This window comes from Engystomops pustulosus, chromosome 8 (assembly GCF_040894005.1).
Source record: "Engystomops pustulosus chromosome 8, aEngPut4.maternal, whole genome shotgun sequence".
NCBI classification, from domain to species: Eukaryota; Metazoa; Chordata; class Amphibia; order Anura; family Leptodactylidae; genus Engystomops; species Engystomops pustulosus.
This window is the reverse complement of record NC_092418.1, coordinates 78,030,713-78,047,165: the sequence shown is the minus strand read 5'-3', so window position 1 is coordinate 78,047,165 and position 16,453 is coordinate 78,030,713. Positions and strand designations below refer to the sequence as shown.

The 16,453-nt window shown below is 42.4% G+C and overlaps 1 protein-coding gene across 3 annotated transcripts in view; it reads right to left on the bottom strand.

Annotated features, from left to right (window-relative positions):
* The window catches only part of SPAG16 (sperm associated antigen 16), a 666,704-nt gene that overhangs the window by 338,047 nt on the left and 312,204 nt on the right, over window positions 1-16,453 (bottom strand). For all 3 annotated transcript variants that reach the window (XM_072121363.1, XM_072121365.1, XM_072121364.1), the window contains exon 11: window positions 10,561-10,704. In XM_072121363.1, coding sequence (XP_071977464.1) covers window positions 10,561-10,704 — 144 coding nt within the window. The remainder of the gene's footprint in view (window positions 1-10,560; window positions 10,705-16,453) is intronic.

The window sequence follows — 16,453 nt, the reverse complement described above, 5'->3', positions numbered from 1 at the left end:
AGTGCCTGTATGTGGCAGTCCAAAAAATTTTTCAAACCAGAGGAGCAGGTAGGTGGCCCTCCAGAAAAATGGAATAGATTGAGTGCCTGTATGTGGCAGTCCAAAAAAGTTTTCAAACCAGAGGAGCAGGTAGGTGGCCCTCCAGAAAAATGGAATAGATTGAGTGCCTGTATGTGGCAGTCCAAAAAAGTTTTTAAACCAGAGGAGCAGGTAGGTGGCCCTCCAGAAAAATGGAATAGATTGAGTGCCTGTATGTGGCAGTCCCAAAAAATTGTTTAAAACAGAGGACCGGAAAGGTGGCCCTCCAGAAAAATTGAATAGATTGAGTGCCTGTATGTGGCACTCCCAAAAATTGTTTAAAACAGAGGACCGTGTCGGTGGCCCTCCAGAAAAATTAAATGCATAAAGTACTATACCTAGAGCCAGTGGGCCCTGTCAAAAAACAGCCAGTTTCCTCTGCTTTACTGTAGAAAGAGGAGGAGAAGGAGGAAAATGAGGAGGAGGAGGAGTGGATAAATTATTCAGGTTGAGCTTCCTTCACCTGCTGGAGATTTGAAATTAGGAGAAATCCATGCTTTATTCATCTTGATAAGCGTCAGCCTGTCAGCGCTGTCAGTCGACAGGCGTGTACGCTTATCGGTGATGATGCCACCAGCTGCACTGAAAACCCGCTCTGACAAGACGCTAGCGGCAGGGCAGGCAAGAACCTCCAAGGCGTAGAGCGCCAGTTCGTGCCACATGTCCAGCTTTGAAACCCAGTAGTTGTAGGGAGCTGTGTGATCATTTAGGACGATGGTATGGTCAGCTACGTACTCCCTCACCATCTTTCTGTAAAGATCAGCCCTACTCTGCCGAGACTGGGGACAGGTGACAGTGTCTTGCTGGGGTGACATAAAGCTGGCAAAAGCCTTGTAAAGCGTACCCTTGCCAGTGCTGGACAAGCTGCCTGCTCGCCTACTCTCCCTCGCTACTTGTCCCGCAGAACTACGCACTCTGCCGCTAGCGCTGTCAGAAGGGAAATACTGTTTCAGCTTGTGCACCAGGGCCTGCTGGTATTCATGCATTCTCACACTCCTTTCCTCTCCAGGGATGAGAGTGGAAAGATTTTGCTTGTACCGTGGGTCCAGGAGAGTGAACACCCAGTAATCGGTGCTGGAATAAATTCTTTGAACGCGAGGGTCACGGGATAGGCAGCCTAGCATGAAATCTGCCATATGCGCCAGAGTACCAACGCGTAAGAATTCACTCCCCTCACTGGCCTGACTGTCCATTTCCTCCTCCTCCAACTCCTCCAACTCCTCTTCTTCTGCCCATACACGCTCAACAGTGTAGGACTCAACAATGGTCCCCTCTTGTGTCTCGCCAACATTCTCCTCCTCTTCCTCCTCATCCTCCTCCACCTCCACCTCCTCCGATATGCGCTGAGAAACAGACCTAAGGGTGCTTTGGCTATCAACAAGGGAATCTTCTTCCCCTGTCTCTTGTGAGGAGCGCAAAGCTTCCGACTTCATGCTGACCAGAGAGTTTTTCAACAGGCCAAGCAGCGGGATGGTGAGGCTGATGATGGCGGCATCGCCACTGACCATCTGTGTTGACTCCTCAAAGTTACTCAGCACCTGACAGATATCAGACATCCACGTCCACTCCTCATTGTAGACTTGAGGAAGCTGACTGACCTGACTACCAGTTCTGGTGGAAGTTGACATCTGGCAGTCTACAATCGCTCGGCGCTGCTGGTAAACTCTGGATAACATGGTCAGTGTTGAATTCCACCTCGTGGGCACGTCGCACAACAGTCGGTGAGCGGGCAGTTGGAGGCGGCGCTGCGCTGCCCTGAGAGTGGCAGCATCTGGGCTGGACTTCCTGAAATGCGCACAGATGCGGCGCACCTTCGTGAGCAAATCAGACAGATTGGGGTATGTCTTGAGGAAACGCTGAACTATCAGATTTAACACATGGGCCAGGCATGGCACATGTGTCAGTCTGCCGAGTTGCAGAGCCGCCACCAGGTTACGGCCGTTGTCACACACAACCATGCCTGGCTTCAGGTTCAGCGGTGCCAGCCACAGATCAGTCTGCACCGTGATGCCCTGTAATAGTTCTTGGGCGGTGTGCCTTTTATCGCCTAGGCTCAGCAGTTTGAGCACCGCCTGCTGTCACTTAGCGACGGCACTGCTGCTGTGCCTAGAGCTACCGACTGATGGCGCCATGCCCACGGATGGTCGTTCGGAGGAGGAGGTGGAGGAGGGGTGGGAGGAGGAGGAGGCATAGTAGGCCTCAAACACCTGGACCGAGGTAGGCCCCGCAATCCTCGGCGTCGGCAGTATATGACCAGCCGCAGGGTCACACTCGGTCCCAGCCTCCACCAAGTTAACCCAATGTGCCGTCAGAGATATATAGTGGCCCTGCCCGGCAGCACTCGTCCACGTGTCCGTGGTCAGGTGGACCTTGTCAGAAACGGCGTTGGTCAGGGCACGGATTATGTTGTCTGACACGTGCTGGTGCAGGGCTGGGACGGCACATCGGGAAAAGTAGTGGCGGCTGGGGACCGAATACCGAGGGGCGGCCGCCGCCATGAGGCTGCGAAAGGCCTCGGTCTCTACTAGCCTATAGGGCAGCATCTCCAGGCTTAGCAATCTGGAAATGTGCACATTAAGGGCTTGGGCGTGCGGGTGGGTTGCACTATATTTGCGTTTCCGCTCCAGCGTCTGGGGTATGGAGAGCTGAACGCTGGTGGATGCTGTGGAGGATCGTGGAGGTGACGATGGGGTTTTTGTGGCAGGGTCCTGGGCAGGAGGCTGACTATCAGCTGACACAGGGGAAGGAGCAGTGGTGTGCACGGCCGGAGGTGAACGCGCTTGTTGCCACTGAGTGGGGTGTTTAGCATTCATATGCCTGCGCATACTGGTGGTAGTTAAGCTAGTAGTGGTGGAACCCCTGCTGATCCTGGTTTGGCAAATGTGGCACACCACAGTCCGTCGGTCATCCGGTGTTTCCTTAAAGAACCTCCAGACTTCTGAAAATCTAGCCCTCGCCGCAGGAGCCCTCGCCACGGGAGCTTCACTAGTTGACACATTTGGCGCTGATGCACCAGCTCTGGCCCTGCCTCTCCGTCTGGCCCCACCACTGCCTCTTCCAACCTGTTCTGGTCGAGGACTCTCCTCCGTCTCAGAAGCACTGTGTTCACCCGGCCTCTCAACCCAGCTTGGGTCTGTCACCTCATCATCCTCCGATCCCTCAGTCTGCTCCCCCCTATTGCTATGCTATCCTATTGCTATGGCTATTTTCTAGCCAAGTATTACAGCACACTACTATGCCAGATGAGATGACGCTGAGTTATGAAAAAAATAAACGTAAAATAAAAAAGGAAATGGCAGACTGTGCCTAGTTGAAATACAACCCCGGGCCCTAATAAATTTTCCCACTTCGGTCTTTGCGATGGATATGTGCGTCACTAAAACACAGTGGTCGCAAGTCTGACTCCAAATTGCTCCCAATTTGATAGTAGATGCACTGCAGCAAGTACAGCCACCAGCAGATCAACCAGAAATCAAATATATATAACGCTACTGTAGGCGTAATTAAGACGTTTGTATTCTCCTATGGCTATTTTCTAGCCAAGTATTACAGCACACTACTATGCCAGATGAGATGACGCTGAGTTATGAAAAAAATAAACGTAAAATAAAAAAGGAAATGGCAGACTGTGCCTAGTTGAAATACAACCCCGGGCCCTAATAAATTTTCCCACTTCGGTCTTTGCGATGGATATGTGCGTCACTAAAACACAGTGGTCGCAAGTCTGACTCCAAATTGCTCCCAATTTGATAGTAGATGCACTGCAGCAAGTACAGCCACCAGCAGATCAACCAGAAATCAAATATATATAACGCTACTGTAGGCGTAATTAAGACGTTTGTATTCTCCTATGGCTATTTTCTAGCCAAGTATTACAGCACACTACTATGCCAGATGAGATGACGCTGAGTTATGAAAAAAATAAACGTAAAATAAAAAGAAACTGGCAGACTGTGCCTAATTGAAATACAACCCCGGGCCCTAATAAATTTTCCCACTTCGGTCTTTGCGATGGATATGTGCGTCACTAAAACACAGTGGTCGCAAGTCTGACTCCAAATTGCTCCCAATTTGATAGTAGATGCACTGCAGCAAGTACAGCCACCAGCAGATCAACCAGAAATCAAATATATATAACGCTACTGTAGGCGTAATTAAGACGTTTGTATTCTCCTATGGCTATTTTCTAGCCAAGTATAACAGCACACTACTATGCCAGATGAGATGACGCTGAGTTATGAAAAAAATAAACGTAAAATAAAAAGAAACTGGCAGACTGTGCCTAATTGAAATACAACCCCGGGCCCTAATAAATTTTCCCACTTCGGTCTTTGCGATGGATATGTGCGTCACTAAAACACAGTGGTCGCAAGTCTGACTCCAAATTGCTCCCAATTTGATAGTAGATGCACTGCAGCAAGTACAGCCACCAGCAGATCAACCAGAAATCAAATATATATAACGCTACTGTAGGCGTAATTAAGACGTTTGTATTCTCCTATGGCTATTTTCTAGCCAAGTATAACAGCACACTACTATGCCAGATGAGATGACGCTGAGTTATGAAAAAAATAAACGTAAAATAAAAAGAAACTGGCAGACTGTGCCTAATTGAAATACAACCCCGGGCCCTAATAAATTTTCCCACTTCGGTCTTTGCGATGGATATGTGCGTCACTAAAACACAGTGGTCGCAAGTCTGACTCCAAATTGCTCTCAATTTGATAGTAGATGCACTGCAGCAAGTACAGCCACCAGCAGATCAACCAGAAATCAAATATATATAACGCTACTGCAGGCGTAATTAAGACGTTTGTATTCTCCTATGGCTATTTTCTAGCCAAGTATTACAGCACACTACTATGCCAGATGAGATGACGCTGAGTTATGAAAAAAATAAACGTAAAATAAAAAGAAACTGGCAGACTGTGCCTAATTCTACTCAAACCCCTAATAAATTTTCCCACTTTGGTGTTTGAGGTGGATATGTGTGTCACTAAGAGCTAAACACAACGGTAGCAAGTCTCCCTGCTAATTCCTCACAATATGGTACTAGCTGCAAATAAAAAAAAAAAAAAATTATAACGTTATTGTAGCCCTAAGAAGGGCTGTTGGGTTCTTTAACCCCTTAAGGACGGAGGGTTTTCCGGCTCATTTCTCGCTCTCCAACTTCAAAAATCCATAACTTTTTCATTTTTCCGTGTACAGACCTGTGTGAGGGCTTATTTTGTGCGTAACAAATTTTACTTTCCCGTAATGTTATTTATTTTAACACGCCGTGTACTGCGAAGCTGAAAAAAAATTCCAAATGTGGAAAAATTGAAAAAAAACCGCACGTGCGTCACGTTCTTGTGGGCTCAGTTTTTACGACTTTCACTCTTCGCTCCAAATAACACGCCTACTTTATTCTTTGGTTCGGTGCGATCGCGGTGATACCAAATTTATATAGGTTTTATTGTGTTTTAATACATTTTCAAAAATTAAACGAATGTGTACAAAAAAGAAAAAAAAATTTTTGCCATCTTCTGACGCTAATAACTTTTTCATACTTTGGCGCACGGAGATGTGTGAGGGGTCATTTTTTGTGAAATGAGGCGACGTTTTCATTGCTACCATTTTGAGGTCTGTGCGACATTTTGATCATTTTTTATTTCATTTTTTATGTTATGTAAAAAGGTGTAAAAGTCGCATTTCGGACATTTGGGCGCCATTTCCCGCCTCGGAGGTCACCGCCGCCCGTAACCGTTTTTATATTTTGATAGATCGGGCATTTTGGGACGCGGCGATACCTAATATGTCTGTGATTTTTACTGTTTGTTATGTTTTATATCCGTTCTAGGGAAAGGGGGGTGATTTGAACTTTTAATATTTTATTAATTTTTTTTATTTTTTAAACTTTTTTTTTTCTTTTTTTTTTCACTATTTTTTAGACCATCTAGGGTACAATAACCCTAGATGATCAGATCGCTCCTACCATATACTGCAATACTACAGTATTGCAATATATGGCGTTTTTGCAGGTCTTACATTACAATGAGCCACTGGCTCATTGTAACGAACCTGCATAAACCATGTAGCCTCGTGTCAAGAGAAGACCCGAGGCTACCATGGTAACCGATCGCCGCCCCCCGATGACGTTCGGGGGCGTGGCGATCGAAAAAAAGATGGCGGCGCCCGCGCGCCGCCGTCTTTTAAACGCCGCCCGCGACTTTGCGGGCGGCGTTTAGAGGGTTAATAGCCGCGATCGGTGCAAGCACCGACCGCGGTTATTAGCGGTGGGGGTTTTGTGCAAAATGCAAAAACCCCCACCTCTGTATGAAGAGGACTCAGCCCGTGAGCCCTCTTCATACTTCCCTTATACCTCTGCGCCGTAGAGCTACGGCGCAGAGCGTTAAGGAGTTAAGAATCACTCCTGCCTAACAGTAAGCTAATAGAACACCCTAACGCTTTCCCTGAGCAGCAGCAGCTCTCTCCCTAGCAGCATCCAGACAGAGAATGATCCGAGCAGCGCGGGCAGCGGCTAGTCTATCCCAGGGTCACCTGATCTGGCCAGCCAACCACTGCTATCTACGTGTAAGGGTACCACGTCATGCTGGGTGGAGTGCAGAGTCTCCTGGCTTGTGATTGGCTCTGTTTCTGGCCGCCAAAAAGCAAAACGGCGGGAGCTGCCATTTTCTCGAGCGGGCGAAATACTCGTCCGAGCAACGAGCAGTTACGAGTACGCTAATGCTCGATCGAGCATCAAGCTCGGACGAGTATGTTCGCTCATCTCTAATACTGATCTTACTTGTGGGCATCTTCGTCCGGATCCCGGCACTTATCTTAATTAGTCTTGAAGCACATGGATTCCGTAAAAAAAAAACTTTTAAAAAGATGTTACTTAGCCTCCGGGGCTCTGGGATAATTATGCACGCCTCCTCCAAAGCCTGGTGACATCATGCAGGGGGAGTGCATAATTATTAGCTGAGAGCACTTGTGCAATGTACACAGAGCATCCAAGGCTTAGGAACATCTTTTTAAAAGTCCTTTTTTTTTCAGAAATCCAGGTGTTTCAAGACTAACGAAAATAAGTCCTGGGATCTACATGAAGGCACCGACAGGTCAAGATATTTAGTTTAAATGGCTACAGCGCAAGGGGTAGATTTCCTTCAATTAATTGAAATCAATGAGATTAGGAAAATAAATTGAGTGAATTTTTTGATGCACACTTCTTCTAGAATAGGATTGATCAAATCAACGGACTGTGAAAAAAAGCTGACGTGTATATAGCACAATAGAGGAATAAAGAGTTCTGTTTGAGCGTTGTCTCGGATAGAACTCGGATAGAGACTCGGATAGAACTTGTACGAGAAAGTTCTTCATGGGCAAGAGACTTAAAAAATTCCTGATAAAGTTTTTGCATCCAAAAGCAGGTGTGGATCTTAAGGGGTGAGAACATAGTACTAAAAGATGCTGCTCCTCTGTTATTTAACATTAGTTAGACTGAGGTGCAGCAACTAAGAAGCCTCCTTGTTTTTATCCATTGTCCACTGTAAGGATGCTGCAAGAATGTTTGGACTTTCTCTGCAGAATAGTCACCATTCAGAGAGAGTTTAGCAAAAATAAAAGCTATTATAAAATTAGGAATGCAGTTGGGTGTTGTAAACTACATAGCAATAATGAGGAAGCGAGCCTGATTATGAGCCATAGTCAGAAGACAACAGGCCAGTGCCGAATACTGAGTGTTGAAGAAGTAATTTTCTTAGCATGTTAGAAATCCACAGTACGAGAAAGCAGCATGTTTTAGGATTAAGGCCAAGGCCAAAATCATACAAAGGAACAATAAAAAGCCAGCAATTAAAAGTTGCAGAAATCGAAATGAATATGTAAATGTTTCTAAAAGAACATGTAAATGATTGCCATCACTAAAATTGGTACAACATGTAAAGATGCCAAAAGTGATCACCTGTAGAAGAGTTTTCTCTCAAACTCAAACAATGACAAACTAAAACCTGCTTCATGGTAGTATTTTAACCTTCTACAGATCAAGAGGCAAGTTAAAAAATCCCAAACCATGTCACGATGAGTTCAGGGCCTTGTGTCACCCAAGGTTGCCAGCGACCTTGGTATATGTACACATGAGAAGGGTGTGTAGAGCTGGACCCCAATTCAGTATGGCCATGGTGAAGCATCAGAGGTAGCCTGCCTCCTTGTAACTAGATATGGTTGAAGCAGCAGTCCGAACTGGAAACTGCTGCAGGAATTATTTAAAGGGAACCTGTTATTTACTTTGACCCCACTAAACTAGCAGAACCTCCAGGTAGAGTACTAAATGTCCTTTATACTAGCCGACCAAAAACATACCTCCGGCAATCCTCTTCACCTTCTCGGCACTACACCTATGCTCTCTGCCCGCGTGTACCCATAAGGATGTAATCAGACAATGACACAGCTGTGTCATAGCAGGTGCACATGGACAGAGAGCATAGGCGTACCTCTGCCTGCTTGCTTACTTTATTATTTTTATGAGGCCATCGCTGTGGGCATTTCATTAGTGTGGGGGGGGGGGGACTCACAGCTGGGTGCAATTTATTAGTGTGGGTTTTGGGGGGGGGGGCACTGCCAGGGGCATTTCATTAAGTGGGGAGTACTGCTAGGGACATTTCATTAGGTGGGGAGCACTGCTGGGGTCATTTCATTAGGGTAGGAGCATTTTATGGGGAGGCACTGCTGGGGACATTTCGTTAAGGAAGAGCACTGCTAAGGACTTTTTATGGGGAGGGCACTAGTACTGGAATTTCATTAATGGGGGGAGCACTGCTGGGGACATTGCATTGGGTGGTTCTGCTGTGGACATTTCATTAATGATGGGGAGGCACACCATTTTGGGTGCAGCTGGTCCCCAGATACAAAAAGATTGGGGAACACTGCTTTGTAGACTTCCCAGTTTGAGGGGAAATCTCACCCTTATACATATAAAAAAAATCTCCTCCTGAATCATGTGAAAATAAGCAAAAATCATTTACCTGATCCGAGTCAGGCTTAGGTTAGTAGCTAGAACCTTTGTTCTGGTATCAGATTAAAGAGGAGAATTTTATCTTTCAAATCAGACATGTATTTTTTTGAGCTTAAGAACTGGAGATAATAGCAGTTATAGAAAATAACGGGAATTGGATCTTTATTTGTAGCTTGCATTTGCTTGCCCATAGCTCTGGTTATGTATCTGGTTCAGAAGAGACACACCTTACAGCCTCTCATGTAGACTCATCTCTGGAAAAAGGTGAGTTTTTTGCTCTTTTTCAAATGACTTTGGAGGAAATTCTTTTGAATTTTTTTTTAAGATTTGTATCATGATTGAGATAAAATAGGACTGAAGTTGTGTAATTAGATGCTTTTGGAGGAATGAAAAATGATTGCAAAAGCAAATAAATTTTCCTTTCCAAAACAGCAACTATCGGAAAAACATAATAGTATTTTCAGTAAAGCCATTATGTAAAGATATTTTCAAGAGATGGGAGCATTTTTTTATTGTATTATGTATATAGACATAGAAATATTTATGTAGAATTTTTATTATAATTAAAGAGCATAGTATGAGGATTATGCAGTGTCCACTAATGAGAAATTCCTCCTCGTCTCTTGGTGTACTGTGGTCCTAGACACCATGGAAACTATGTATTAGCAAAATCTTATTAACATTCTCTTCAACAAGCTGTGCTATACTCTCCAACTGTTCTCAAACACAGTATTTAATCTCATTGCTAAAGGAATGGACGGGTGGTAAGAACACGTTTAGACACCGAGAAATTGTTCTTTACCTTAGTATATTTTACACTGGCTGAGTCAATATAGGTGGTAAATACCTCTGTGAGATGATAGTAAGACTATGTGGCATCAAGGTTACCAGGGATTATTGAGGGCAGAAAGGACTGAAAGCGTTACAACTGGTTGCTAATGGATCATGTCTGTGTTGATCTCCTGATATATCATCTGCTAGAAAACCCAATTATCATGACAATACTGCCAGCATCTCACACTGATAGACCCTGGAAAAAAAAATTTCATATTACCATCATTAATCCCTAAACTGGGTTTAGGGTTACCAAGGAAGAAAGTCATTGGATGCTGTAATGTTTTCATCCGCTTATGTTCAAAGCATTCGCAAGACAGTCATCAAACACAAAGCTTTGGCTAACCTTGAAAGGAACTGAATTGTCGGAGAGACCATCCGGGAACAGTGAACTATGCAGATGAAATTTACTGCTTTCCTCGACCATTACTAACAGTATTCAGCTGTAAATAGATTTCAACTTGTTGCCTATATTTCACAAGCTGCCTGACTTCTAAAGCACTTTCTCATTTGCTCAATACTTTCAACCTCATGGCACTACATTACATTGTGTTGAGCACTGAAAATTGCATTTTGGCTTCTCCTGTAGAGTACAAAACATAAATATCATTGAGATGTTGCCACCATTCATTAGGATAAACAGATTTGCTTACTTTGGATGGAAGCAGCAGCCAGAAAGCCAATCAGAATGTCCTTCACCAGTCATGATGATCTCTCCACTGGGAATGGACCACATTTTCCAAAGACGATCATCACTAGCAGTCACCAGGATTTCTTTACGAGGGTGCAGGGCCAAACTATAGAAAAAGATAATAAAAGTAAAGTGTAATTTTATCAAATAAAAGCAGTACACTTCAAGGCATTATAGTATTTACACACATATCACACATACATCTCCCCAAATCCTTTTTTAAGCTGTTCATCTTGGGCCACACATATCAAACCAAGAAGGAACATAAGAAATACAGTTTGGGAAACCTTTGGCAACTCACAAGTTTTTGTCACACCAAGGTATCAATATGGCTAGTATTATTTTGTTATATTAAAAGTGAAAGTTACCAGGTACCACCTTCAATGCTTCATTAAAGCCTGTTTTAATCCAATATACAAACCATGTGTTTTTGCGGGAATTCATATTTTTATTAATGACTTCATAGAGCAGTGATGGAGAGTCTTTCAGGGACTAAGTGCCCAAATTGCAACCCAAACCCATATATTTATCGCAAAGTGCTGACACAGGAATTTAAGCAGTAACTTATTGCTCCAGGTTTTTAACAATCACCCACTTGTGGACACCAAGAGAATTAAAAGAAAGAAGACAAATTTGGACTATCATTATAGCTTCTCTACAGGCTCCCTCTGTACAGGAAGAATTGTGGGATTAGCAGGAGGACCTTCAAGATAATTCAGCCCTGTCCAAAATTTCTCACGCTTCCTGTAGTCCCAAACAGTCAAGGAAGTGTCACTTTAAAGTAGCACTGAAAGCAGCATCTCTTAAATTGCCTGGAACTGCAGGAAGATGCTTTGAGTCCTGTATGGTGCACTCTTTGATGTGGCACTGGCCTTGGTGCCCACAGAGAGTACCACTTCTGGTAGCTCTGCCATAGGTTTTCCACCACTGTCATAGAAAGTTTACACAGTGAAGTTTTAATATTTGCAGATAATACTAAGCTGTGTAATGAATACTGAGTATGACATTACAGAGGGATTTGTGGAAGCTGAAGGAATGGACAGAGAAATGGCTGAGGTTTAATGTGGATAATTGAAAGGTTATGCACTTGGGCCATGGAAACAGTAAAATTATGTTCCAAACAGTTAAATATTTGATAAAACTTCAACAGAAAAAGATTTTGGGGCATTGGTGGATGGTAAACTTAAATTTAGTGAAAAGAGTCAGGCATCTGCTATTAATGCAAATAAAATTATGGGATGTATAAAGAGAAGAATAGATTTTTATGATTGGGACATAGTTTTGCCCTTACAAAATCAGTGGTCAGAACACACATGGAATATTGTGTATAGTTTTGGGCACCAGTTTATAGACAGAAAATAGATGAACAGGTGAAGAAGAAAGAAACCAATTTAAAGGAAAAGGCGGACTAGAATACAAGGACAGATTACAAACCTTGTAGTTATTCAAGATGGCTAAGCGGAGACCTCATTACAATGTACAAACACCAGAACAGGCAGTACAAGGATCTCTCCAAAGATCTTTTTATACCTAGGCCTGTGACCAGTATGTGACCTACTCCTAGAGGAGAGGCGATTCTACCACTGCCATAGACAAAGGTTCTTTACTGTAAGAGCAGTGAGACTATGGAATGGTCTGCCGCAGAAGGTTGTAATTGCGGCTACTTTGTACATGTTCAGAAAGGCCTGGATGCCTTTCTGGAGAGAAAAATTTTAAGGGAAAAAAAACACATTTGTTTAAACTTATAGGTTGGATTTAATGGACCTTCGTCATTTTCTAAACTTGTCTACTATAATATCCTACGATACTATGATTTACTGGACCAAACCTATTATCACTAAACTGAACTCACCTGCTGGTTTCCTCCTACCCTAGATCAGTGCATAATTACATTTTTTAAGTAGAATGTCTGCCAATTACCACTATTTTTTAGAAATAGAAACACGTCCACCTTTAATTTACTTTGAAACCCTGTGAACTACTGTAAAGAAGTACAGCTGTATATTTGTAAGAGTTAAATATTAATCATAAGCAATAGTCCATCAAAGCTACACACCCTTTTTGAAACCACTCTCCACTTTGGCTAAAGAAAAATGAATCCTGAAAAGGGCCCAATATATTTACTTAGAATTTTCTGAAGGGGTAAATGAAAACGGGTTCGACAACCATTTACATTTACTAAAATGTGATAATGACACAGCTGCATAAAAAAAAAGTTTCTTGCACAGTAATCACAAAACAGTACAATATAATTGAACTTTTTACAGGAAAGAAACACTACATAGAAGACCTAAATAGAAGAGTTGTTTGGATAGCTTCAACAAAAAAATTCTCAACATTTCATGACTGATGTGGTCCCTAGGTTATTGGCTCCTTAGTATTCTAATTAAGTACAAATACAACTAGAAAATATGTAAAAGAAAATATAAAACAATTCTTAATGTGACTTTACAAAGTAAAGCAAGAAACTTTACAAAGTATAAGGAGATAGGTTTGAAAAAAAACTTCATTTATCTGATCATATTCGTCTGATCTTAACTATCAAGATCACCTTTCGCTATGCAAAGAACAAGCCAGAGCTTAAGTTGTCTCCACCTTAAAAAGGAGTTTTTGACCACAAAACACTTTGTATTTCTTGACTAACAGTATGAAAATAAAGAATCACCTGTTCCTTAAAGTGGTTGTCCACTTTCAGCAAATAATACAGAAAGTATATTGTAAAATTGGATAACTTTTTCTTACACAAACCACATCCAATATTTGCTGAAAGTCAACAACCCTTTTAAGTTCCTACATCCATGGCCTCCTATTCCACAAATCGTGACCAGTCTCGTTCTAAGGATTCCCATGCTGGCAGCACCCTTGAAGGCTACATAACCTTATTAGAGTTGTGCCTAAAGTTTAGCACAACCTCATCTGGTGAGCTCATTTAATTTATCTCCTTCTTTTGGCTTTAGTTCTATGAGCACCCTCACTCTTTTTACTTTTCTACAAGATACAAAAGAAAAACATTTTAGATTGATTGTTTATCTCTATCTAAGACGACAATCATCTTTACAATAAAAGGTTGATAATACACGGTAAACTGGACTGTGGAAAGTAAGATGTCCACAAACGCACAAAGAGTTAAAATGACTGCAGCTACTTTTCTGCAGTTAAAATATGCCCCAATCATGGTCATTTTCACAATTTGCTGCTGTTTGGTATGAGTTCCTATTGAAAGAATTATGAATTGTATTCCTTTTCTAGTCAATTTTCTCCCTGGTGATTCCATATCGCTGAATGTCCTCATCATTTTGTTCCCTCAGGTCTCTCCCCATGACAACAATAACTTCTAAACTCAAGGCTCGTCTGACTTCGGGCACTAAAATGCATCCGATCCCTTGGTGCAAATTGCCTTGCGTCTGCCTTTTCAACAGAGATATCAGAATAGGGAATCGTGCAGAGATTCCCTGAGAGTGTCTCCGGCTGACGAGAGCTATCTAGCCGAGACACCTGGCTGGTTTCTGTATGCTTTATCATAGCCATTCATCAGGCTCCATTACAGAGCTATCTATACGTCTGTAACAGAGACGAGAAGAAGTGAAAATTAGAATGTGCCGTAGAAGAAAAAAAAAAAGGTACTTCACATCAAAACTTGTCACCTATCAATGAAAATAGCATGGAATGATATATACATGGAGTAGCTGGAATATTTCCACAAGACTCACAGAATTATGTGAAAAGATTTTTTTAATAGAAACCTCTAAAATCAGGTAATGGTCAGTAAATTTTATTAAAGGATCAAAAAAAAAAGAAAAAACATCCTTAGAAGCGTTGTCTCATTTGAAAAAATTATTGCCAAACTCTCCTGAGGATACGGCACGTCCGTATCTTACATTGACAGGCACTTATTTGAATAGGAGCTATTTAATGCCTCATTTGGCACGGCGACTTAGCACTAGGTGCCAGGATTCCCTAATCACAGGAGCCCCCAAAGAGTAAAATATACAGTGTGATCAACTTAGCGCTCACAAAATAAGGGTATGTTCCCAAGAGGGAAAAAATTTGCACATTTTATCTCAACTCCACTCACAATACACATGGAAAATTGTGGTGTTAATATTAAAATACAGAGAAAATTTCATCATGGATGTAGTGAAATCTGCAGTGAAATACACCACTAATTCTACAATAAAAGTTGTATATTGTACAGCGGATGTCAGTCATGCTGAGAGATGCCTAGAGAATCCAAACACGAGCTGACCAGTGGAAACCGCTTTTTGTGTAAACCAGGCAACTCCCCTCCACTTTATAACAGACGGATTTGGCTCAATTATGTATGCAAAGAAGAAGAACCCAGTCTATCAACCTGTCGTGAAAAAAGTCAAGCCAACCTGGGCAAAAAAAAGCCCCTTCAAAAAGCAAATACTCGACAGAAATATCTTCTTGTGTCCAACTCTTTGAAAAAATGTTCTCTGCAATGAGTAAAATGTTCAATAATCCTTTACATAGAGGGGGGCCTTTGGTTAGGACTAGAGATGAGCGAGTATACTCGTCCGAGTATACTGCTCGGTCGAGTATTAGCATACTCGGACCGGCTCGTTACTCGGACGAGTATCTCGCCGGCTCGAGATCGAGCAGTAAATTAATAAAATAAATTGAATAAAAGTATTATTATTGTAAAAAAAAAATATTACACATGTTTGCAGATGTTTTACTTGTAAGAACACATTGAAATAACACTATTCTTCACTTTCCAGGTGTTCGCGCGTGTCTCCCGCTAGGTTCAGAGATGTTCGGAACATCTGGAATGTGAAGAATATTGTTCTTTCAATGTGTTCTGCACTTAAATGCTCCTGTATTCACTGTTGTTAATGTTTTAATTCTATTCTTCACTTTGCAGCTGTGCGCGCGTATCTCCGAACCTATCGGGAGACACGCGCGCACACCTGCAATGTGAAGAATAGAATTAAAACATTAAAAACAGTGAACACAGGAGCATTTAAGTGCAGAACACATTGAAAGAACACTATTCTTCACATTCCAGATGTTCGTGCACATCTCCTAACTTAGCGGGAGACACGCGCGAACACCTGCAAAGTGAAGAATAGTGTTATTTCAATGTGTTCTTACAAGCAAAACATCTGCAAACATCTGGAATTTTTTTTTTTGCACTGTTCTTTTACTGTTCAGTTTTATTAAAAAAATGCTCGGGTCTCCCATTGACTTCAATGGGGCTCGTTATTCGAGACGAGCACTCGAGCATCGGGAAAAGTTCGTCTCGAATAACGAGCACCCGAGCATTTTAGTGCTCGCTCATCTCTAGTTAGGACCAATGCTTATCTAAACTTACACTTGCCGATTATATCCCTGCTAACAGATGTAGTTTAGATGCACAATATCTAAAAGCTTCCATGTTCCATCAGGGGGCGAGAAATGGCCTCTGTACTATTTGTATATGAGTCATATCATTACCAAAAGAGTTATCTTTGCTGATCTATTAGAGTTTCTAAAGATTTCAGATTTCAGATACCGTAAACATTCACTGTGGTTTCTGGAGGAAAATAATGAACTCAGAAAAGTTACAAAGACTGAAGACCGGCATGTTTGCTGAGTTGAATATATTGCGAGATGCCCCCCACCTCCGTAGAACCTCATTACACAATTCTTTCAAAACCCAAGAACTTTGAGACTAATCAAACAGCATGTGGCTTGTTGATGAATATTTGTTTAGCCGCTTCATCTCCACGCAGTCTACTGTAACATAAATGCCATTATTATTTGTAATGCATTGCCACAGAGTCCAATTAGTTTAACTCAGTAGATGCCAAAATCTCATCACGAGGCTTCGCTTCAGTGCACTGTGTGACATA